The sequence below is a fragment of the Pseudocercospora fijiensis genome, assembly GCF_000340215.1.
Source record: "Pseudocercospora fijiensis CIRAD86 unplaced genomic scaffold MYCFIscaffold_5, whole genome shotgun sequence".
In the NCBI taxonomy this organism is placed as follows: domain Eukaryota; kingdom Fungi; phylum Ascomycota; class Dothideomycetes; order Mycosphaerellales; family Mycosphaerellaceae; genus Pseudocercospora; species Pseudocercospora fijiensis.
Window position 1 is genome coordinate 4,406,235 of NW_006921536.1, and position 25,832 is coordinate 4,432,066.

The window sequence follows — 25,832 nt, forward strand, 5'->3', positions numbered from 1 at the left end:
AGTACGTAAAGATAAGGTAGATCGTCGGTCCTCGGGTTCTTCTAATCGTAGCAGTAACCTTCGCGTAATACTTACTAATATCGACGAGATACTCTGCTTAGCGCTATTCGGCGGCAGTAAGGCCGAGCTACTCAATACCCTTAGAACTCTAATAGATCTTGAGAGCGGTACGTAAAGTACATCCCCTCGTAACTATATAGAAAGTCGAATCGAACCGGGTCTTAACGTCTTAGGTAAAACGGAGTAGGCGCAAGGAGGCCGCTTTTGCTATCGCTTATTCTATACGATATTCTAGGCATCGGTTTTAGGGCGCTCGATTAGGTTCTTTTAAATAGCCTCGAATCGGTTATATCTCTATAAGCTCGAGTTCGTATATATTGCTAGACGACGAAGCTAGAGAAAAAGAGTTAGAACTATACTAGGTTGCCGGCTATAGGTGCCGGCTACGGACAAAAGTTATACCTTATATAAAACGAGAGCGAGGCTCTCTGCCTTATCCCGTCTTATTACTATAATAAGTTTCTCGACTTTCGACTTTGCTTTATCCTTATCTAGGATCTTCTATTAGTCGTCGTTTAATAGTGCAATTTTAAGCGTCTTAAAGAGGGCTCGGATCGCGATTTAAACTATATAAGCGAGGCAGGGAAACTTCTATAGGGATGCAACTAGCAACGACGTCGGCTCCGATTTAATAGGGCTAGGGCTATTAATAGGCTCCTCTTTATCGTTATTATCGTGCGTATTGTCGTGCGTATCCGGAATCGTAGCGAGCTTAATATTCGGAAGATTAAGCTAGATTATAGACCTTATAATCTCCTCTACGCACTCGACCCTATCGATACAATTAGTAATTTCAAAGATATATACGAGTAAATTGTATATACAACGCCTTATATAATGTTCGATTATTACTAGCGTTATCCGCAGTAATCGAGATTAGTTTCGTTATTACGCTAACCCTGTCTATTGCCGTATAGACAAGCTTCGCTATATCCTTACTAGTATAGGAACCTAGAATTTCAGGGAATCCGATTATAAGTTCCTAGAGTTTCCAATCCGAATTGATAAAGTATAGCATAATCGAGAGGAAGGAGGCTCTTATAGTCCGGCTTAACTAGCCATCGATAGTAATAGCTACTTAGCGAGTATTACGGAGGATCTCCCGAATGTCGTCTAACGTAGCCTCTTTGTTCTTTTCGAATATAATACGCTAGGTTGTCGCGCCGAGAAATAGGGGAGGGTAGTTTATAAGACATAGGTATATCTTCTATATAGACTCCCTTTCGTAGAAGTCTTCCGGAAGACCGTTTGTAGCTAGTATTTCGTTTGCTAGTTACTTAAAGTCTTCGGGGGAGAAATCGGTAGCCTTCAATCCTAAAGCTTCTTTAAGCGCAGCCTATAATAATTAGCTAGATCTCTACGGTTGATTCAGGTAGCCGGAATCTGTAGCCGGCAGCTATAGCCGGTAGCTATAGCCGGCATTTTAGAAGACATACCTCTTTCTAGAACGCTGTATCTATATTAACTCTCCTCTCTCCTTAAGATTCCCGATACCGTTTAGAATAGAGATAGTTCGTAGGCGATAAGTTCCTATCCCCTAGTTTCGGGTATTTCAAGATTAAACCGTAGAAGTTACAGACAATTACTAGTTAACCTTTAAGTCGAGAAGTCGTATAACGGTGCAATGCCCCCTCTATAAAGAACTTCTAGAATGTGTCCGTTCGCTCCTTACTCCCCTATCGTATCGAGTACTTCCGGAGTTTATACTCCTTCGAACATAAGTATAAAGGGAACTATATCTTATAGACCTATTAATTAAACTGCTCTATATACTCGGGTTTCTAAAGATACGCCTAGCTAGCCTTTTCGAAGATTTCCGGGTTAATACTCGATGTTCTTATATCTCCGAACAACCTTCTGCTTAGACTCCGTAAAGGTAAGGACTAGGTAGTAGTACCCTATAATGAATTCCTACTACTAGGATTCGGAGAGGATGAATCTAGCCCTAATCGTAGTCTAGGACTCGATAGGCTCGAAGGTGAGTATACGACCTCCTCTCGACGTTGTCGCAATCTCGCTCGTATACTAGACTATTTCGACTATCGTCTCGTTGTTACCCTTCCTAGTATAGCGCCTAGTGTATATACAATGTCGGTCGGCATATTTTGAGGTTTCGTACGGTAAGGTAAGGACTTAGGAGTAGTAGATGTGTACTAGTAGCTATAGAGAAACACCCTTTCTTTTATAGCATCGTATCGTTAGGAATAGCTAGGTAGTAAATAGCTAGCTACCTTTTTTTTTTGTTTCCTAGCTACCTAACTACTAGATTTTTTTTCCTAGCTACCCTAGCTAGCCTAACTACTAGAATTTCTTTCCTAGCTACCCTAACTACCTGAATTTTGCCTTCTATACGGCGGCTCTCTCTTACTAACGGAACCGAGCTACTATACCTAACGAATCTAAGCTCGTTTTTAGTCTCAATCTATCCTCTTTCGGTATAAGACACTCGATAAGCAAATGCTTAGGCCGAGTCTAACTACGAAACCTAAGACTAACTAATAGCTCTATCAACTAATCCTAATCCTCGAACTCCTTCCGCTTCTTAGTAAAGACCTTAAAGAGCGCTCGAGCTTCTTCGGGTACCTGCGGAGTAGTCGAGATAAAGCCGTATCGCTGAAATAGGTAATCCTTTAGAGGCTTATATAGAGATTTAGAGAATTCTAACGCTAACCCATCCTACTAGTAGCTTAGATTCCGGATATAAGCCCTCTCTGCCTTAGTAAAGATTTTATATAGCAGTGGCACTCTGCCTTCGAGAAACGCTTTCTGTTTAACTGTTAGTATCTGCCGGCTACGAACGCCGGCTATATATGCCGAGCATAGAATAATTACCTGTACCCCTTCCTCCTATAGTAACACTTCTGCCGTCCCTAGATACCTAGCCCCGATCGCATTAATCGCAAGCTACTTTGCCTTTATAGACGCAAAGGCTTCGCTCTAATACTAATAAAGAAACTTCTACTCTATATCGAGGATATAAAGACGACTAGTCTCGATTCTAATCCTTACTAGCTTTTTATAGTAGCTTTAACTATAATTTTCTAGATTAATAGGACTTATATCTTAGCCCTTTACTAGTATCTCGTCTCTTTAACTATGCTCGATCCACTCCTAGCGCTTATCGTCTATAGCGTTAGGCCCTAAGACTGTATCTGTTACTAGATCGACGTATAGTATCTCCTCGCTTTTTTCAGTTCCTTTATTCGTAGTATTAAGCTCTATCGCGGCATCCTAAACTCTAGTATTGTTATTCTCGGCTATCTAAACATCTCCGTTACTATCGGTCGTATCGATAGAGGTAGCGACTATAGGTCTGAATGCTATTAGTTAACGTGTCAAAGAAAAATATGCCGGCTATAGCTGCCGGCTATAGCTGCTAGCTACGGCCGCTAGCTAGATTAACTTACGCTGCTAGAACTTTACGCTCGAAAACTAGCCGCAATTCTTTCCTCCTCTTAGCCTTCTCTTAGGTTATCTTCTTATTCTAACCTTTACTTTTTTCTATAGGCGCTAGCTATCGATAGAATGCCTTATTCCGCGCCTTTCTTCTCTTATCCTTAGCTCTTTTATCCTTATCTATCTTGTCCTTTCTCTCGCGGTCTCGTACGGAATTCTTCTTCGTAGAGTACTCCTCTTTAGTCTTACGCTTTTTAGTTAGACGCTTAGGCAAAACAAACTCGCGGTCTTTAGTTCTATCTTCTGTTTAGCGCGCGGCGCGCTTCTCTCTTACTATTGTAAGGGAAAGGGGCGGGGGCGCAGCGTATAGTAGTTATTATCGGTATAGGTATAGAGGAAGAAGTTGAAAGTATAAGAATATCGCGAAGCCCTAATTGTTGCCGCCTACGTAACGTTATATAGGTAAGCTTTCGCAACTACGGCAACTACGCCCCGGCAATAGCAACTACGCCCTAGCAACGGCAACTACGCCCTAGCAACGGCAACTACGCCCTAGCAACGGTAATAAAGCGTAGTAAATACAACCTAGTAACTATTATAGCCGGCAATCGTAGCCGGCAGTCGAATAAGAGTGTCCTTGTAGCAAAACTACGCCCTAGCAACGGCAACTACGCCCTAGCAACGGTAAAAGAGCGTAGTAAATATAATAGAGTTACTATTATAGCCGGCAATCGTAGCCGGCAGTCGAATAAGAGTATCCTTGTAGTAAAACCAATACAGTCTCTAGTTCAAACTAGGAATCTATATAGTTCGAAAAAACTAAACCGGAACTAGGGAGCTAGTTCGCCGCTAAGAAACCAAACTATATACGTTTAGTAGTTCGGAAACCGAACCACTGCGGGGTCTAGACTCTACTACTCGAAGCGATACTAATAATCCGTTATATTGAACTTTGGCTTTATTACCTTATCGAGCAGGTGCTAGAAACGCCGAGCAATGTAAGCATCGGCGATATGCGGGTACTTACGAAGGTTCTCTCGTACTATCTTAACTCGCTCTAAAGGGCTCAGTTGCTTCTATCGATCGTATCTAGGCATAAGCCGAGCTAAAGAATCCTATTAAAGGTCCGTAGCGCTTATAGTATAGAAGAGTAACGGCTTGCTAAGCGTACGAACGTAGGTTTCTAAATTAATACGGCGACTATTCTAGTATAGTCGAGTGCCTCGAATTTGCCTACCGACCTTAACGACAGAATTGATAAGCTTCTAGGCCTCTCTATCCTTTGGATTAGTAGTAAGTGCAGCCTCTAATGTCTCTATAGTAACTTCGGTGCTATCTTTCTAGTATCGATTAGCGAAGAAGGCGGCAGCATTAAGCATATAGTATCGTATACCCTTATTGAACACAAAGTATAGCTAGCGCTTATAAGAAGCAAATCGATTATCGTAGAACCGCATATAGTAGTCGATAGCCTATTAATAGGTTACAGCTCTCGGGCGTAGCTAGTTTAGATCTCCCTTCCCTTATAGAAGTAGGGCTAGAAATGCTATAGCTATTAAAGGATAGGAACGATCGAGTTCGTTAATAGGAATCTTAGAGTAGTTAGGCTAAGTAATATGCGACAACTATAGAGGCTGCTAGGGTCCTTCTACTACTAGGCTATTGTTCTCTACTCGTCTCTACCGAAGTCGATCTCGCAACTACTTAATAGCGCAGTGCTAAGGATAAAGGTTAGGCATAGTAGCATACTCGTAGCCGATATCCTCGTCCGGATCTAGAATGCCTACGCCCTATATAAGACCTTAGTCGATACGATGCGTAACAACTAGTTATGCTTCTATCGTAGGAGCGGGCCGGGCGTATACGTAATCGATACAGTTGTCGCGATTGCAAACACTACTGTTATTAAACTGCTAGATTAGTACTAACTATAGACCGTTTACTCTACTAATATAGGAGAATTGATTACGCGTACTAATATAATCGCCGAAAACATAGTATCGCTGCTCTCGTACCTAGTTCGCGTCTAGAAGACTATTCTTACAATAGTAGCATTTAGTATAGCCGCGTGCTTGTATAGGACGCGGGTAATAACACCTAGCGTAGAGAAAGTACTTCGGAGGAGGCGGGTAATCGTTAGCGGGTATAGCGGTCTCGATATACTCCGCGGATTCGAGCTAGTCCTCGATAGTATTATTATCCGGCAATTGCGATAATGCTACCTAATCAATCGAAATTTCCCGATAGTATAGATTGTTCGCCTTAAGCTAGTCGAGCGTATTAAGAACCTTAGAACGCCGAATACGAAAGTCTTCTCGAAATTGGCGGCGCTTACGTTGTTTATCTTTAGCGCGAGCGCTAGTAGTGCCTATTGCCTCTGCCTCTGCCTCTGCCTCTTCCTTTTCCTCTATCGCTAGCTTAGCTTAGGCGCGTTGCCGCGGACGAAGCATAACTAGGTCCAACTCCTTTAGAATACGTAGAAGCTTGTAGTATATAGTAACGATATCCTTCAAGAAGTTGCAGATATGCCTACGATATTGCTACTACTATCTACGTATATAGAAGACAGACATCTATACGTAAACCCGGGCAATTAGCAACTCTTCTACCGTAGTAAGGCTAATTAACTCTTCTAGTACGCGACTAGGATGCATATTGTTGCTATCGCTAAACAGGAATGGATCTTTAGGCTAAATATTCTTATCTCGGTTAACGTATCGACTGCAGATCCTACTATTCTACTCGATATTCAAACTAAACTAGCGCTCCGAGCAGCGGTTATAGCTTTCGAGAGTGTCTTCGTCTATTGCCCGATAGAAATCATACATTAAGTGTTTATCTTAGAAATCAAGTGCTTCGGTAATAGCTTGCTTATTAACGGGTATAAAAGACAGTTTATAATGCGCTAGGAATCGATCCCGTCGATCTCGAAGTGTTCTCTTACTATAGGATAGAGCATCCCGTAGTTTACGGGTAGGCTATATACCCGACGAGAGATAGCTCTAAGAAGAAGTAGAATGCTAAGTGCTATCGAGGAGGGGAAAGTCGGATAGAGTAGATCCTAGAAGGAAATTGCTACTAGCTCCCTCTCCGCCCTAACCTAGTATCGATAGAGTACGTGCTAAAGAGGCATTCTATCTAGGAAAGTGCTATAGACAGGACGTCTTGAGTTTAGGCAAAGGAGGTCGCTAGAAACTGAAACGATTGCTATTATGCTTCCCGTCGATACACTACTTGTTCTCGGCAATAGGGTCCTCGTCGAGAATATAACGCTTATACTAGAAATACTAATCTTCCTAGATGCCGCATTAATCTTCCTATAGCCGCGGGTAGCCGCATTCGACGCACATAAACCATAGTTATAGTAATTTAGTACCCTTAGGTTCCTAGGCCAGAGTTTGATATATCTTATTAGCCCTACTGCCCTTACTAACCTAACGAGCAGAGCGTGCCTTATACCGGGACTGCCGGCTATTGACTATAGCTATATACTAAGCGTAGGAAGTCTGTAGGCTAGGCTAGCTTAACGGATAGTAAGGGCGAGGCGGTAGTGCTATAGGAGGAACGCTAATTCTAAGAGTACCTAGACTAGGTATAGCCGGTACGATAGGGCGATTTCCGCTTGCAGGTATAAGAGTGCGTAATAGACGAGATAATGTATCCGTATCGAAGTGTCTACTTACTATAGTAGCTGTGCGCTTTCTAAGCTTCTTAATCTCCTAATTGCCTTAATTATCCTTGCTAACAACTATGCCGCGACACGCGGCGTATCTCTCTACTAGTATACTACCCTTCTTCCTAGCATTAAGGAATTAGATACTATCCTTAACTTAAGCACAATCCTTATACTTTAAGGTCGGTACCTAAACGCGATCGCTCGGAAAGGGTGTATTCGGTTCTAGCTAAGTAGACGGCGGTAGGACTAACGATAGCAGCGGTAATAACGACGATGCAGGTGTAGGCTGCTAACTAGGCGGTAGCGGCGTCTCTCTAAACCTACCGAGGCGTATAGCTTAAAGTCGTCTACCGCCTATAAAGCGTAGTAGATTAGGTATAGCGATGCGGGCAATAGGAATAGTGTCCTCTTAGTTTAGGTCCTTCGAGTCGGCGACAGGCCTACTATCCGATAACGAGCGCGGCTTCAAGGACATATTATCGGCTTATAAGTCGCTATTAACCGTATTTAGTTGTAATCGGATTGCTATATTATTATCTAAATTAGTAGGAACGAAAGATTAGCAAAGTGTGTATATAGATATAGGAAGGCGAAAGTTAGTCTACGAAAGGAAGTAGTCGCGAGCAGAAGGGACGACGTAACGCGTTTGCTAGTAAATGCAGCTATTCGCGTTGCTATCGGGTCCTACTGTTTCGTTTGCCTATATATAACGCCGCTCGCTATCTATCGGAAGCCCGCCTCGCAATACTATAAAACCTAACGAGCGCCCTACTTTGTATCTAAGTCTATTGCTAACGTTTGTCGCTTAGGGTAGGGGGGAATAGTCGTCGCGGGCTCCTCCTAAACCCCCCGTACCTACCGCTTTAGTATCTACATCATTTTTGCTAACGTTGTCGCTTAGGGTAGGGGGGAATAGTCGTCGTAGGCTCCTCCTAAACCCCCCGTACCTACCGCTTTAGTATCCGCATCGTTTTTGCTAACGTTATCGCTTAGAGTAGGGGGGATAGTCGTCGTAGGCTCCTCCTAAACCCCCCGTACCTACCGCTTTGGTATCCGTATTATCTTTCCTAGCGTTGTCGCTTAGAGGGAGGGGGATAAGCCCCTATCCCTTACCGCTTTAGTATTCGTATTATCTTTCCTAGCGTTATCGCTTAGAGGGAGGGGGACAAGCCCCCGTCCCTTACCGCTTTAGTATTCGTATTATCTTTCCTAACGTTGTCGCTTAGAGGGAGGGGGACAAGCCCCTATCTCTTACCGCTTTAGTATTCGTATTATCTTTCCTAGCGTTGTCGCTTAGAGGGAGGGGGACAAGCCCCCGTCCCTTACCGCTTTAGTATTCGCATTATCTTTCCTAACGTTGTCGCTTAGAGGGAGGGGGACAAGCCCCTATCCCTTACCGCTTTAGTATTCGCATTATCTTTCCTAACGTTGTCGCTTAGAGGGAGGGGGGCAAGCCCCTATCCCTTACCGCTTTAGTATCCGTATATTGCTAGCGATCTCGCTTAAGGCGGATAGGGGAAGGGCATATGCCTACCGCTTTCGTATAACTGTGCGTACATTACGACTAGCTCGGCTAAGGGTGTATTAAGCGCAAGTCCTTTATTAATTGTACGTTGCCGGTACGTCTCGTAGCTTAAGCATTCCTATAATCTACTAAAAGCTGCGATACTATTCTGCTACTAGTAGCCGTAGCTAGTCTCCTAGCTTAGCGAAAGGTGTTCTCGGAGCCTAAGGCAGCCGTCGTTATCGTGTTGATCACTTTTGCTAGCGTAGTTTTACTAGGAATATACTCAATCGACTTAACTCGGTCGGCTTTAGGTCCGGTATCGGTATAGCTTTAGTCTAGCTAGTACAGCATTAGTCTAACTGATTAATAGCAATATCGCGTCCTAGTAGGGAATTGAACCCTTAACTAGTATAGAAACCTTACCTCTCTACCTACTGCCTACCTTTCTAGCTTTTCTTCTAACTGCGCTATTACTATAGGCAGTAACAATAAGGGTATATTGTACTACTGCAATTCATAACATCCGACTAATAACGAAGCGACGCCTAGCTACAACTAGGTATAGGAGTTGCAGTAATCCTTTGCGCCTAGTTATAGTCTCTCGAGGTCTTGTCCTATTCCCTTAGTAATAAGAACTATTCCTACTACGTACGGTCTACTCGGACTTCCCCTAATTAGCTTAGGGCGTAGTCGTAGCCGTAGGGTTCCGGGCCAATTCATTAGCTCTTTCCGAGGTTGCTAGGCCTAATAATCTAGTAGAAGCGACCGCTAATAGTCTAGGTTAGGCAGCCGTTAATTGTCACTAAAATCAGTCCGGCTAATTTTCTATAGCGGCACTTCACTTATAAAGTGTGTAAGGTCGAAGTCTAGTAGTTATGTTTACTTAGTCGATTTGTAACGTATCTTAAAGGATTATAAGCTCGAGGTTCATATCGTATCCGTAAGAGTAATTCCGGGTATTGCCCGTCTATAGTTTTGCTTCCGGTCTTCTAGTCTATCTTTTTTTTAGCCTTAGATACTAGGCGACTAGACTGCTTCTTTACTAGTGCAATGCTGTCTTTAGGTATAGGTACTAGTCGAGTAGACTTCTTTTTCACTAGTATAACACTAGTTTCTTTACTAGTTTCTTTACTAATGCAATACTAGTTTTAGGTTGTCTATCTATCTATCTATAGCACTGTATATAGCTCTGTATCCTCGATTGCGTATAGGATAGGGTTTGTTTTGCTACCGAAGGTCGCTAAGGGTACAGTTTGCGGAGGTATAGTTTACGGAGGTATAGTTTACGGAGGTATAGTTTGCGGAGGTACGCTTAGCGAGGGCTATGCATTTAGCTGTTAGCGCGTCGTAGCATTGTCGCATCGTAGTATTGTCGCATCGTAACGCTAGCGCATTGTATAAAGGGTAGGTAGTCTATAATGGCTTTGTTATTATTGTCCTTTAGCGTATAGAGGTGCAAGTAATGTTAGAATTGCTGCCTAAGGGTAACCCCGTAGGATTCAGCCAATCAGACAAACGGAATTGAGAAGTGCGGGGAGTCACGTGCTAGCTGAGTGCACCTAAGAGCGACTGGCGACCGAGACCGTTATAGTAGTGCGAGCTTCGCTCGCAATCATCTCAGATCCTTCTGCGACATGCTTTCGGCAAGTGCACAAAGATCCCGGGAACCCATGCGGACGAACCATGCGAACTTCCGACGTGTTCACGTGCAGTATGCTTTTGAGGCTTCCACATTCGGTGTAGCCTGCATATCAAACCTTGAAACAGCGGTCTCATTATCATCAAGGTCCAGATGTCCGAATTCTCATCAAGGCATCGATGCAATCTGTGAGCAAAGTGGGTCCGCGAAAATTTCGGTGGCAGCAGTGCAACCAAGGTCTTGATCGTTTACCGTTCACGAATCTCATCGTCTGGTTGATTCGGTGTGTACAAATTCTCGTCTAGATTTGACCTATCCAAGCAGGTCAGTCATTACATCTACAGTCGTTCATGTGAATATGCCAAACACTTGGACTCCTCGCCCATATGCTCTTCGTGCCACATCTATGATCATCACCAGATCTCTAGCAATGTATACTCCACGCTCGCTGTAACGCTGATCAATGAAGCAGTTCGCACCCGCCAGCGAATGAATGCTGGCTGCTATGAGCTCGCATCCAGTGGCTTCTGTCCATAGACAATGTATCTGCGAGCAGTCAGCATTCATCTTATAAATTTGCTCGTGGTGGCATATTACAAAGGAGTGTAGCTGTGGATTGATTTCTTCTTCCATTCCCGCTTCACCTCCATCAGCAACACTTCCATTTCCTCCACGCTCCATCCGAGGCCCATGGTGAAGGTCCGTACGCTCAGCCCACTGACACCTTCCAGGAGACCCACGAGGTACAGTAGTCCTGCTTGCCGTAATCGCGGGTCCTTTGGCCAAGGTCCAACGGGAATTTTGAAAGCTTTGATGGCACAGTTGACGAAACCTGCGGCTTCCATCTTCTGCTTCATTTGCTCGGGGTAGCAGCGTCCTGTTAGGCCAAACTTGCCGACACCTTCGTTCCATAGATCTTCCCAACGCTGCACCGCGCCATCGGCTCTCATGGTGCCATCATCAGAGCCAAAGGCCAGATCAAATTCCTGGTTCTCCACCCAGCCTCCAGGTTGCAAAGAGATGAAGGCCTCGGAATAGAAGTGGTCCCAAGACTTGATGGAGAAGCCGTTCATCAGGCGTGTATGGATGAAGTCGAATTTATTGGTGAAGTCCCATTCTTCGTCGGCATCCATGATCTGGAATTCCAGATTGGGAGGCACTGCGGTAGGCTGTATGGGTGATAAATCAATTCCGACCACTTGTGCAGAAGGGTTGTCGTCGGCTACGTCGAGTGCCCAGATACCTGTCCCTGTGCCTACGTCCAGCACATGCCGAGGACTCTCAAGCGGGCAGTGCCAATGTTTTTCTTCCAGCGTCAAGCGAAGCGCATGATACGTGATGTCCATGCGCTCCTGTTCCTGCTCGTCGTTAGGAAGGGCGTATTTCTTATCGCGCTGAAAGGCGTGGTAGGTCCGGCCATTTTCCTGCTCGTAGTCGAAAATGCTTGACGCAACAGACGCCGTGGAGAGATATCCGTCGTCGTATCCGGAATCGTCACTGAAAGAATCGGCATCTCGTGCCTCCACATTAACATTGCCGAGCTGTGCGCCGGCGGGTCCAGGATTGTCCATGTCGGTCACAGCTACCGACTTCTGCGACTCGTGGCGGGCCGCGAATGTGTCGAAAAGAAAGAAAGCGTGGCGGAGTTGGGCTAGAGTACAAAGACCTTTCGAATTTGGCTGCAGGTATACAGGGTGCAGAATACTGCAGTGACTGCACTTTGCGTCGAACTGCATATCGGGCCATGGCAAAGCCACTCAAGTTAGGAAGCCGACGCCGCGATAGGGGCCTCTATCGTACTGCCTATACTTATAATAGCTAGAGTAGTAGTCTACGTTATCTTTAACGTACTTATATCTCCTATAGGCCGTTTTATATATATAAACGTTCTCGTAGTACTAGTAGTAGTAGAATAGGCCTCCTCGGCTTAGCCTACTATCTTATCGCTTTCTACTAGTTAATAGTAGCCTATCTAGCGGCCTATTTAATTAGCTTAGGTCTAGTAACCTTATACCGAGTCGTACGACTAAGCCGCTTATTAATCCGCTTAAGTAGCTCTAAGATATAGTAAGTAACTATCTTATTACTACTATAATCGCCCCTTAGTACTCGCTAGTACTTCTTAAATATACGAATAGTAATAATACCGGTTATAGACTCCTTAAGTACTAGTATCTAGTATATATAATTTAAGCTATAGACCCTCTAATAATACTAGGTATTATCGAATAGCCTATAGGCTATAATAGTATAACTATAACTATTAGACTTCCGCTTCTTAGGCTTAGCGCGTACGAGAGCCCTTCGCTCGGCCGCTTTACGTAGAGTAAAGGTACTAATATAGCTAATAACTTTAGCGTAGAATAGATCGCCTAAGAATACCGCTACTAGTCGTATAACTATAATCTTATAATAGGGGTTATATTAGTAGGTAGATAGGGTAGTAGTGCGTACAAGTAGTATTCGATAGAGATCTAGGAGGAGAAGGAAGAAGGCAGGCTAGTTAGCCTAACGCTAAGCGCTAAGCCCTACCTAAGGCACTAAGACCCTAGCTTTACTCGAGCTAGTTATATACTAATTACGTGTAACCTCTAATATACGCTTCCCTTCTAAAGGCCGCGCCCTCGTAGCCTATCTATATTCTAATCTCGACCTCCGTTGCCGCTAACTTAGCAGACTAACTAAGCTGTTTAGCCGCGCTAAATTAAACGCTTAACTACCTAATTATGTAACTATATTAAACCTTACCTTCTAATACAATGTTCAACTCTAACTACGCTATTCTTATATATAATAAAGTAATATATATCTACGAGAATTAAGGACTATCGACTAATTATAATACGAGCGCGTCTTCCCTACTATAATAGGTAGGCGTACGAGGTATTGTAGCACTACCTCTATTCTAAGTAATGTCGTACCGAGTTCTTTACGTCTACTCTAAAAGACCTAGAAATATCCGCTCTCGAAGGTTGTTCTTATTATTACAAGGGCTATTATTTACTATCGTAGTTTTACTAGCCCTAATTAGTTAGGTTTAGTAGCCTTTTATTATTAATTAATCTTATCTTTTTAAAAACACAGTTCGTCTAGTTTCTATAGGCAAAGGCTACTACAAGTGTAATAGTTAAGGTTCGCCTTACTTAAAGGGTCGGAAAGATCGAGGAGTAACCTATTATCCGCAAGATCGACCCTAGCTAGCTTAGCTCTATATTTTTGCCCTTAGTTAGTCTATTAGTCGCTTAGCCTTTTTAGTCTCTAAGCCCTTCGAACGGTTTAATCCTTTTAACCTAGCGCCTTAGTCTTAGGCTATAGTATAGGTAAGGTTACTCTCGTAGGTATAGCGATAATAGTAGGTAATATTAATAATAGCGGCGCTAGCCGTCTTAGTACTAACTTTACCTTATTCTTCCTTTCTTCCTTTAACTAGTAATATACTTAGCAATACCGTTACTAGTATAGCCGCGCGCTATCTTCTAATATACCGCTAGCTCGTACTACGACGCTATTATTATTATTATTATTACTATACGCGCGCGCGCCGTCCCCGCCGACTGCCTAGGCCTCGGAGCCTTAATAGGATAAAGGAATAAGAGGGGGCCTATAGGGTGCGCTAGTAAAGAGGTAGATTCCTTAAAAGCGTAGAGGATTAGTCGATAGTTATAGCGCGCTCGTTAATACTCGGTACGCGTTTACTATAGTAGTATAGTCTTATCTTTACTAACAATTGCTCGCCTCTAATTAGTTAGCTAATAGCACCCCGGGGGTAGTATTAATCCTAGGCCTTTCTAGTAATATTATAGGCCCTTAGCCTTCTTCTTGTTCTTTACGCTAGTTTAATACTCGTCTTACAACTTAGCTATATCCTTAAAGGAGCCTTTAGCTTCCTACGAGTCCTATTTAGGTAAATAGCCTTACTATCTTAATAGGTACTCCTTCTTGCCCTTCCTAGTCCGATACTTTAGTATACGCTCTATAGACTATAGCTCTTTACTATCGGCTAAGACTTCTTCTAACTTAGTAGGCGCTTTATCGCCTTCGCGCTAATAGTATAGTTTAAAGAGGGATATATAGAAGGTATTATAGATAGTATAATAAGGAGGAAGCTATAACTAGTAGGCCTATATGCCCTTAGCCTCTCGGATACGAAATAGGCTAATGTATCTTAGTGCGAGCTTAGGCCTTGCTCTACTATTAGGTAATAGATATTTGCGGATACGGAGGTTCTTCGTGCTAAGTATAACTATATTGCCTTGTTTAAAGGTTATTAGTATATAGCGCTTATTGTAGTAGGTCTTTTAGTACTCTTAAGCCTTTGTTAGCTTCTTAGCTATCTTAGTATAGATTTCTCGTATCTTCTAGATACGTTCTATTATCGCTAGTGTTTCTAGTACTTAACGCGCTTCCCTTTCCTTACGCTCGGCCTCGAGCGAGGTAAATAGGTCTTATAGTAAGGCAACGTTTTAGCCTATTATAGCTATATAGGGTAAGACCTTAGTTAATAAGTATATACTGTTGTTATATACGAATTCCGTAGGTTATAGGAGGTTGACCTAATCCTCGGGGTTCTTATTAATGTAGCTGCGTAGGTGCTACTATAGGGTAGCATTCTGCCTCTCGGTCTAGCTACCTATCTATAGATAGAACGCTATAGATAGGCGATACTTTAGTCTTAGCTATAGGCATATTTCGCTCTAATAGTGTAATATTAGTATCGATCTACGATTAGACACTATCCCCTTAGGGGTTCCCTAATAGGTATAGAAGATGTTATTCTATAGCGCTTCTACTATATTAATAGCAGTCTAATCCTTCCGCGCCGGGATATATCGAGCGCCTTTAGTAAATCGATCTACTATAATAAGGATAGTATTATATATATCCTTGCTACCCCTACGTTTAGTAGGCGGAAGGCCTATAATAAAGTCTATTATAAGCTCTATAAATAGTTTCTTTAAAATAGGAAGTAAAGACAACTCGCCGAATAGTAAGTGCTTTAGTGCTTTAACTCGCTAGCATACTATATAGGTCTGTATATATTCCTTTATATGCCGCTTACTATTTAGCTAGTAGTATATACGCGATAGTAGCTCGTACGACCTCTCTATACTATAGTAACTAGCAAGCTTACTATTATAGTGTCGCTTTAAAAGCTCTTATCTAATCGATTGTTTAGCGGGGATATAGTACCTACCCTTAAACTTTAAGTAACCCTTGTTATCGATCGACTAGTTACTCTTACTAAATCGAGTCGTTCGCCTACTTATAAGCTTATCGATACGTTTAGTAGTAAAGGCGTCCCTCTACTAAGTATATAACAGCTTATCTATAAACGATTAACTATCCCTATTTGCAAGGTTATTTAATAGTACCCTTGCTATCGAACGAGGTACGTATTATATATATCTAATAGTGCTAGCAGCCGGATTAACTATAGTAGTACCTTTATCGCTATTACTATATATAGCGATATCGACTAGGGAGTTATTATAGCTCTTCCTATCGGTATTATTAGCCCTTGCCTTAATACGTACTATTAATATAGTAAGAGCATTAATATGCTTTAAGCCGTTACGGAGTCCGGTAAGCCGCTTATCCTACGCTTGCTTATTAATAATATAGGCTATAGCAATCTTATACTATAGGGTTAGAAACAATGAATTAATATACTAAGTCTCGCTATTATAATTAGGTCGCCTCGATAGGCTATTAGTAGGGTTACTTACGCCTAGCCGATATAATATATTAAAATCGAACCTAGCGAGGTAGACGGCCTATCTAGCCTATCGACCTATAACCCTAGTAACCTTCGTAATTCTACGAAGGTTGTTATAGTCCGTATAGACCTAAATAGTATACTAAGCACTATCGAGATAGTAGCGCTAGTGCTTAAAGGCTTCTACGATTACTAAGAGCTCTTGCTCGTAGGTCTCGTACTAACGTTCTATATCGATTATCTCCTATAAAAAGAAGGCAATTAGGTACTAATAGTAGTCCTTATCTAACTGCTAGGACATTATAGCCAATATAGCGAACTGCGAAGCGTTAGTCTTAATACGAATCTGCTTATTTAGTGCGAAATAGTATAACAAGGGGACTTTAGTAAAGCGTTACTTCAAACCGTTAAAAGCGGCTTGTGCTTTGTTAGTCTATTTAAACTCTCTAGTTAGGTTAGCCTTAGTTTTAGTAAGCTTAGTTAGCGGCATTATATACCGTAAATAGCCTATAATAAAGCGGCGATAGAAGTTAGCGAAGCTAAGGAACGACTATAGCTCCTTAATTAACGTAGGAATAGGCTATTTAGTAATAGTTTAGATATAGTTAGGGTCGGCCTTAACGCCCTTAGTTAATACGAGGAAGCTAAGGAAGGCTACCTCCTTAGTGGCAAAGGTATATTTAGAAGGCTTATAATATAGTCTATAGGTCTATAGGCGGTCGAGCACCTTGCGTACTATAGCCTAGTACTCTGCAATATTAGGTAAATAGGTATAAACTAGGATATTATCTAGATAAACTATATAGAGATAGTCTAGTAGGCCTAACAAGGCCCGATTAAAATAGGACTAGAATGTTATAGAGGCATTAGCTAGGCTAACTAGTATAACTAAATACTTAAAATAGCTATAGCGAGTACGGAAGGCTGTTTTCTATTTATCGCCCTTACGAATACAGATATAATAGTACGTATCCTTAATGTCTAGTATAGTATAAAAGTAGGCGCTAGAAAGGCGATCGAGGGTCTCGTTAATAAGCGGAAGTAGATAGCGGTCCTTAATAGTAATAGCGTTAAGCCTATAGTAATTAACGTATAAACGTAGGCTACTATCCTTCTTAGGGACAAACAGGATTAGTGCACTAGTAGGGCTATTACTATACTAAATTCGACTATTAGCTAGGTTCTTATCTAGGTATTTACGTAGTATAGAGAGCTCGCGCTTACTAAGGTTATAGAGCGGCCTAAAAGGAACCTCCTTGCCCTATATAATATCGATCTTATAGTCCGTCTCTTTAAATATAGGCAACGTCGATACTAGGTAGTATTTAAATACATTAATATAGGTTTCTCGAATAGGCTATAGTATACGAGCAAGCTAATTAGGATCTATACTATTAGGGGGTATAGGTTTATTATTATTACTACTAAGCAGGTTAGTAGTCGGATTAGCTAGGGTTAGGTTACTAATAAATAGGACCCTAATATCGTTAGGGCACTCGCTAACGTCGATATACTTAATATCCTCCTTTCTAGCGATTCTAAATTGCTACTATTAGAGGCCTAAGTCTATAGCTATAGCGTAGTACTTAAGGATAGGATTGCTAATAATAATATCGGATAGAAGGCTATCTATATCTACTATATAGGCAGTAAAGTCTAATAAACGCTTATTACCGAGGTCGTCTTTTAGAACTATAAGAATATAGTAGGTTCTATAGGTTAAGTACCGAGCGTTATTAAACTAAGCAAGGGTTAGTAGGTTAGCTCTATTTAATTGTCGAAGGTCTAATTACTTAGCTAGGCGATAGCTAATAAGGGCGCTAACTGAATTTCCTAGATCTAGCGTAACCTTAGTTTTATAAGTAGTACTACAGGTGTCCTATACGAGACAGGTACGTATAATAGCTAGTATAATGTCGATAGTCTTACGCCGTACGAGGCTAATAGTTAGTGCGGCGCTTATTCTTTTTTCGAAGGTTAGCCTATAGGGGTAGCGTTAGCTGCTAAGAGGTGCTTCTAGTACTTAGCGGTAGTATAGTCGATTCGGGCCTAATCCCTAGGTTTGTCGTATTAGCCTAGTAGATAGCTAGTACTATTATAGTTAAAGCATTTTAATCTAGTAGGGAGGTTACTATAGCTACTATTATTGTTATTAGTAGAGCGGTTAGCACTATAGGGATACGAGCCCCTTCTATAGCCCCTATTACGGCCTCCTCTATATAGCCGTCGGCTACGGCCTCTTCCTCGGTCGTTATTACTATTCCTATTATTAGCATTATTGTTCTAGTAGGAACCTTAGTTTCCTCCGCGGCTACGATAGATAGTTAGGCGTATCTTAGATTCTAACCGTTGCTAAAGCTATACTATACGCTCTATAGTTTCGACTTTAACTATAAATTAAATACGTATAAGGTTAGCTTATTTAAACATACGGCGGCCGTCTAATTTAAGGATAAGCTCCTATCTAAGCTTTAGGCGTATTTCCGAGATTTATATAGAATTAGCCTTAACCGGAAGGTCGTCTTTGAGGGTCTTTAAATAGGCTTTAAATAAGCGAGCCGATTAATCAATCTTTTGTTTAGCTCGAAGGTACTAGTCCTAAGCGTGTTGTTACCTTAGTATAGGGTTTCTAAGGGTGTCTAGTATAATAGTTTTGTAGGTTTGCTATTAAACAGCGGTCTAGTTATTAAGGGAGTTAAAATAGTTATCCTAGGTGCGTTTTAGGTCCCTATTAATATACTATATAGTATAGACGACTAAGGAATAGTTATCTAGTAGCGCTCTCGGTATATTGCGCTAGTTAAGCTTATAGTTACGAATATAGTCGTTATATTACTTTCGACTAGAGCTATTAAACACGGTATAGTCCTTAAGTTTAGTATCCTTCTTTTAAATAGTTAGTAAGGAAGGCCCTACTACTAGTCTAGTATTGGATATTAGGGACTCCTATAGGCGGCGAATCTCGAGAAGATTATCCTTTAGCTATTATTCTTAGCGCAGAGCAGTAAGTCTATTCTAGGTAGCTTCTTAAACTCTCGCTACTAGCTAGGGGCTAAAAGCTAGTCGGTCGTATCGACGATTAACAATGTTGCTAAGGATGTCGTTAATAGGCAACGATAGGTTATCCCCTTCGACTATAGGTTCTTTAGTAGGCTCTTTAGCAGGCGCTTTAGTAGGTACTTTAGTAGGCACTATACTACTAGCGTTGTCGTTGCTAGCGCTACTAGCGGCGCCGCGATTGTTGTTACTTCGTAATAAGCCGGCTATTATAATAAGGGGTAGTACTAATAATATATCGTAGCTTCTTATAGTGCGGATATAGCGGAATTAGTAGATATCGGCCTAGTATAATTAACTTAGTATAATAGGCCGTATAGAAGGCCTTGCTTAATAATTAGTACGGTTGTTTTAGTAGAGTAGTACGTATAGGTCCCGTACTTTAGGCGTAACCGTAGTGGTTCGGGTTGGTTTAGTTTAGTTTGCTAAGCCGAAGATCTAGTTTGGTTTAGGTTGGTTTGCTAAGCAACTATAGGATTGGCTAGTTCGAACTATAGAATTTGTCGGTTTCTAAGAAGTGTAAGAATAGCTACGTAACTCGAAGCAAGCCCTTTATAAGATACGAGAGTGTAGCCGGTAGCGTAGCCGGCATTTTTTAGTTGTAGGAAGGTACTTATATAACCCTAAATCTATAGACAATTAGCTAAGGGCACTAACTAATTAAAAGTATATATATATATACAAGCTATTATAGTTCAGTTTAGAAACTATACTTATTAGGTATAAATTTTATCCTTTCGCTCGCTATTCAATTCCCTAACTGCTTAGTAGAATATTATTATCTAGATCTAGGTAGAACTTATCGATTTCCCTCGAAGCTCTCCTTAAGAAGTTCTAGCACTTTCCTACTAAACTATACTCTAATATTAAGTACTAGGATAGCTCCTCCCTCGATATCGGTATAGTATACGAAACAGCTATAAGGCAGCTCTATAGGGCGTTCTACTAGTTACTCGCTATACTATAGCCGAATGCTAGTTCGTTCCTTAAAACTCTAGGTTATTTAGTAGATATTAAGGATAGGGCAGGTAGTAACTTAGTATTATATAAGGAAGTAGAGGCTACTATAGAGGAGTCCTTTAACCTATAGAAGATAGTAAAAGATATAGAGGCAGCTATAGGTCTAGGTACCTAGTTGAATTTCTAGTAGGTAGAGTATAAAGATATTTAGAGGGAGTATTAGGTAGAGTTGCGAAAGCAGGTATATAATATAGTCTAGAGAATAGGGATAATGCCTATAACTATAAGTATTAGGTTCTTTAATCTTCCTCCTTTTTTCCTTATTTTCTTTTTATAAAAATCCAAACTAATACAAATTAACTAGAATGTCTATCTTCTTTTAGTTCTTTATAAGACCTAGCAGCGTAGCCGGTAGCGTAGCCGGCCTTTTTACTCCTTAGAACTAACGGGATTTTCGAAGACTTCTATTCCGTACGGCTAATAAAGTATACTATACTATATATATATACTTAGAGAGTATTTAGAGCGCGGTATATAGCGCCGTATAATAGCGGCTTATTTCGTATATAGAAAAGCTTATAGACGATACTACGAACATCCTTCCTATTAGTATATCTATCCTATCTAGTACTATCTCGAATATAGACATTCTAGCCTTTTAGAATCTAATCGAGTGCTTTGAAATCCTTGTCTATAATCGTTATACGCTTCGCGTAGATAGCTATAAGGTTAACCGCTAAAATAGTATTAGTATAGTCCGAAAAGAGGTAGAAGAGAAACATATATTCGAAGATACGAACTAGGTAGGCTTCTATAGCCTCTTAAAGGGCGCCTATTACAGAGGCTTAGAAGCGAAGGTCCGTTCTATAATCCTAGGTAATTTCGCGAATAAGTCGTTAGAAAGGAGCTTTGCGGATTAAGAGCTTAGAACTCTTCTAATACTGCCGAATCTTACGGAGGGCTACGGCTAAAGAAGGATTAGTAAAAAGATAGTAAGAATGCCGGCTACGCTACCGGCTACGCTACCGGCTACGCTACCGGCTATAAATAGGACTTACTTCCTAGGCGCTATCGACGCTTCGTACGATTGCTACTAGCAGTAGAAGCGCTAGTTGTCGTCTTACGTAGAGCCTTGCCCGCCGTTGTCTTACGCGGAGCCTTACTCGCGACGCCCTTTCTAGTACCGGAGCTAGCGGTAGTAGTAGTAGCCCTCTTACGTTAATATACTATACTCGTTCTATTATTTCCGGTCTTATTACGACCCGTAGAAGCAGCAGGTCCCTTCTTACTAGGCGTCGTAACTTAGTTAAGTAGACTCGCTATTATAAAAGTCGTCGAATTGAGGAAAAAAGTACGTTACGAAGGTATACGAAGGCGCGCGCGGAGCGAGGGTATTACGGAGGTAGTAGATATAGAGCGTAGAGGTATAGGTATCGATACGAAGGTTAAATATAGCGAGAGAGATAGTGTCGCGGTATCGCTAGGCAATAGAGTAAGCTTCGCGTAAGCCTATATTATAGTAACGTTAGAGTAAGGAAAGAAGGCAGGTACGGCTAAAAAAGGTAGGTACGGCTAAAAAAGGCAGGTACGGCAGACTTTAAAATATAGCCGGCATATATAGCCGGTATAGTAATAGGCGAAAGCCTCCTTTTAATAAATAGCCGGCGTAATAATAGTATCCTACTATAGTATAGATATTCTTTAGTAATGCCTTTACTAGCTATAGTAATCTTATAAGTAACCTAGGCCTATTGCTAGTAAATATAAGAAATATTAGGTAGGCTATACTAAACAAGCTAGTTATTTAGTAGGAAAAGGCCTACTACCGTCTCTATATACTGGCTACGAGTGCCGGCTATCGCTCTAAATTCAACTCCGCCCTATCTCGGAGGCTAAGGTACCGAGCGGAAACCCTATAGCTTATATTTACTCGGTTATCGCGGAGCGCTTATAGGTAAGGTATTAGAAAAGAGTATAAAAAGTACGAGAAGAGTATCCTAGGATATAGGTCGTAAGTAAATAAGAGTAGTACGCCTAGTTATTTATATAGTACGTTACTCTATACGACTAAGAGCCTATATTATCTTATACTTCGCTTATAAGACCTCGACTCTACTAGTATACTATCGATCTCCTCCTCGGTCGCTAATACGCTATCTTAATTCTTCTTCGAGTTGCCGGACTTAGTACGTATCTATAGCTATATAATAGCGCTACGTATTATAGAGAATTTCTCGTTAAAGTTTCTCTCTCGTAGGCTTGCTATCTGCCTCGTAGTATAGAGGATTAAAGTACTAATACTAAAGAATCTCCTTATAGTTAGGATACTAGGGCTCCTTAGGACCTTTATATTTTCGGTCTAAATAGAGACGTATTATAAACGTTCTATCGCCCTTTCGTAGGCTTGCTATCTACCTCGTAGTATAGAGGATTAAAGTACTAATACTAAAGAATCTCCTTATAGTTAGGATACTAGGGCTCCTTAGGACCTTTGTATTTTAGGTCTAAATAGAGACGTATTATAAACGTTCTATCGCCCTTTCGCTTACTACCCGCTAGGTCGTAATATACGAAGAAACTAATCTAAATATAGCTCGTCTCTATAATAGCCGGGTAAATATAGAGCGCTAGGTTTCTACTTCGTACCTTAGATTTAGGGACGGCGCGGAGATAAAATCAGAAATATAGCCGGCACCTATAGCCGGCAAAAGGATGCAAAAATAGGCCTCCTCCTAGGTTAATCTAACGACTAAATACAATTTCTAACTAATCCGCTATAAACCGACGCCGAATTTTAGCTAGAAGCTATATATCTTTATTTTAAAGAGTAACCCGCTTCGTATAGATAGTAAGGAGGTTTAAAAGCTTAAGCTCGGTTACGAGAAATGCCTCCGTAGCTTCCTAAAGAGCACTAATCGCCTTAGCCGTAAATCGTATACTAGACCGAAAATCTAATATAATTTCTCGGACGAGTCGCTAGAAGAGAGTCTTAGGGATTAAAAGCTCGGTCCCTCTTTTGTTTTAGAAAAGCCGGATCTAGCGAAGGGTAATAGTACCTAGTTTAAAGCGCTGCTTCTTTATCGTCGAGTCCTATCTTATTCCCTTTTTTTTAATAGAAAGATAACTTTTCTTCGCGATAGTCTTCGTCCGCCTACTCTTTTTAGCCTTCTCCTATCTACCTAAAGCCTTCTTATTTTTCGGTACTATTTTCCGAAGAACCCCCTTCCTTCGTATATACTACGGAGAGTCTTGCTCTTCCGATATCTCGTTCTCGCTACGGTCTCCCTATACTTAGCTTACTTTACCCTTACCCTTTAGCCTCTAAAGATATTTATCTACGCGTTTAGGCGACGAGGGTATATCGGTAGGACCTAGAAAATTAATAAGTATATAATCGTAAAGAGATATTAATACTTCTTACCTTCTAGAACAAATAGTCTTCTATTAAACCGCCTTAGTAGGTTATCGTTAGATTCGTATAAAGGATAGTAGCTTAAGGAAGGGGAGGTAGCCGGCTTAGGAAGGCCCGAAGAGCCGAATCCTTAAGGTGTATTTATCTTTAAGAATATAGGGAAAGGGAAGAAGGAGAGGAAGAGCGAATAGAGAATTAGAAATAGTCTATAGGTAAGCGGGGTCGGTTACTATAGCAACTAGTCTATTCAGGTCCTAGGAATTCGAAACACATTTCGGATATATACCGGCTATATACGCCGGCTATATTACCTTATATGTAAACGCTTCGTCTCCTTAAAGCTACTCTAAGCCTATATACGTTTCCGCTTCTCGACCCGGTATCGCCTTTTATTTCCGCCCTCCTCCTCTTTATTATCGCTAATTAGGGTTTCGCTTAGACTAAATTTCGTGTTCTCTTCGCGCTCCTAGGTTTCTTCGATCTTAAGGTTTTCTAATTCCTCGATTAACTCCTTTAGTATAATCTTTAGTAACCTACCTTAGCGACTCTAGTAGAGGAGATAGTATCGGAATACTATAATAGATTCGAAGGTAGTAGGCGATTATATTCGATTAAAGCGGCCCTAGTAACGAGCGATACTAAAAGACCTCTTATAGCCTATACCTACGCTCGGGATAGCGAGGACGTCCCGAGCGACCGACGCTATCGTTAGAAACTTAGGCTCTAACCGCTACTATATAGCGAGAATATCGTCTCCGAATTCGTCTAGAAGACCGATAAGATCTAGAGATTATTAGCCCTCTTTCCGAGCCTACGGGTTTATACTTACTCGCGCGCCGATAGAGATCGAACTCTTCTTTATTCCCTTTAGTAGTTACTTCCTCTTTTGCCTCTACTTCCTACCTACGAAATAGGTATAATATTAGAGCCCTCTAAACCTTCTTTTTCTTTATAGGAGCTATATCTAGACTAGTTTCTTTCCGACGCTCGTAGAATATCTTTTCTAGAACAGTCTAGTAATGCTTTAGCTATACCTCGTCCGCCTTCTATTCCGGCCTCTACTAGTATATATCCTTTTCTACCGGGTTAAGTAAGCACGCAACGCTATAGATATCCCCGAACGACTTAAAGGTAGTACTATAATATTTATACAACTTAGTATAGGAGCTGTCTATAGCTTTCGTTATAGCTACTTTCTAGGGAACGCTCTTCTTAGCTAGCTTAGCTACGGTTTCCTTAAGCTCGTTAAAGAGCTAGTTATAGTACGTAAAGATAAGGTAGATCGTCGGTCCTCGGGTTCTTCTAATCGTAGTAGTAACCTTCGCGTAATGCTTACTAATATCGACGAGATACTCTACTTAGCGCTATTCGGCGGCGGTAAGGCCGAGCTACTTAATACCTTCGGAACTCTAACAGATCTCGAGAGCAGTATATAAAGTATATCCCCTCGTAACTATATAGAAAGTCGAATCGAACTAGGTCTTAATATCTTAGGTAAAACGGAGTAGGCGCTAAGGGGCCGCTTTTACTATCGCTTATTCTATACGATATTTTAGGCATCGGTTTTAAGGCGCTCTATTAGGTTCTTTTAAATAGCCTCGAATCGGTTATATCTCTATAAGCTCGAGTTCGTATATATTGCTAGACGACGAAGCTAGAGAAAAAGAGTTAGAACTATACTAGGTTGCCGGCTATAGGTACCGGCTACGGATAAAAGTTATACCTTATATAAAACGAGAGCGAGGCTCTCTGCCTTATCCTATCTTATTACTATAACGAGTTTCTCGACTTTCGACTTTACCTTATCCTTATCTAGGATCTTCTATTAGTCGTCGTTTAATAGTGCAATTTTAAGCGTCTTAAAGAGGGCTCGGATCGCGATTTGAACTATATAAGCGAGGTAGGGAAACTTCTATAGGGATATAACTAGCAACGACGTCGGCTCCGATTTAATAAGGCTAGGGCTATTACTAGGCTCCTCTTTATCGTTATCGTCGTACGTATTATCGTGCGTATTCGGAATCGTAGCGAGCTTAATATTCGGAAGATTAAGCTAGATTCTAGACCTTATAATCTCCTCTACGTACTCGACCCTATCGATATAATTAGTAATTTTAAAGACATATATAAGTGAATTGTATATATAACGCCTAATACGGACGTCTAGTAGCAGAATAGTCCCGTAAAACGAGGAAAATAGCAGCGAACAATCAGAGACGAAGGGAAGACAGTTAAGAAGGAAGGGAGGACGAATAGAAAGTACTATATACTAGGGCAGAGGAGGTGCTAAAGGCGGAAGATAGAAGAACCCCTAAGAGGGTATATAGGATAATAATCTTAGAACTCCTTAGAGGACTAAAAGCAATCTACAACTAGGCAAGCTACGTAATTATAAAGGTAGCTAATATA

At 41.3% G+C, this 25,832-nt stretch overlaps 2 protein-coding genes across 2 annotated transcripts; one reads left to right on the forward strand and one right to left on the reverse strand.

Annotated features, from left to right (window-relative positions):
- Positions 1-1,166: 1,166 nt before the first annotated feature.
- MYCFIDRAFT_175884 (uncharacterized protein) lies at positions 1,167-10,557 on the forward strand (the record flags this gene model as incomplete). Its single annotated transcript, XM_007929544.1, has 4 exons — positions 1,167-1,171; positions 10,166-10,192; positions 10,261-10,433; positions 10,472-10,557. 4 exons carry the CDS (start codon positions 1,167-1,169, stop codon positions 10,555-10,557), a joined length of 291 nt encoding a protein of 96 aa, XP_007927735.1.
- A 224-nt stretch (positions 10,558-10,781) lies between these two features.
- Positions 10,782-11,849, reverse strand: MYCFIDRAFT_40393 (uncharacterized protein; the record flags this gene model as incomplete). Its single annotated transcript, XM_007928806.1, has 2 exons — positions 10,782-10,824; positions 10,876-11,849. 2 exons carry the CDS (start codon positions 11,847-11,849, stop codon positions 10,782-10,784), a joined length of 1,017 nt encoding a protein of 338 aa, XP_007926997.1.
- Positions 11,850-25,832: the final 13,983 nt, after the last annotated feature.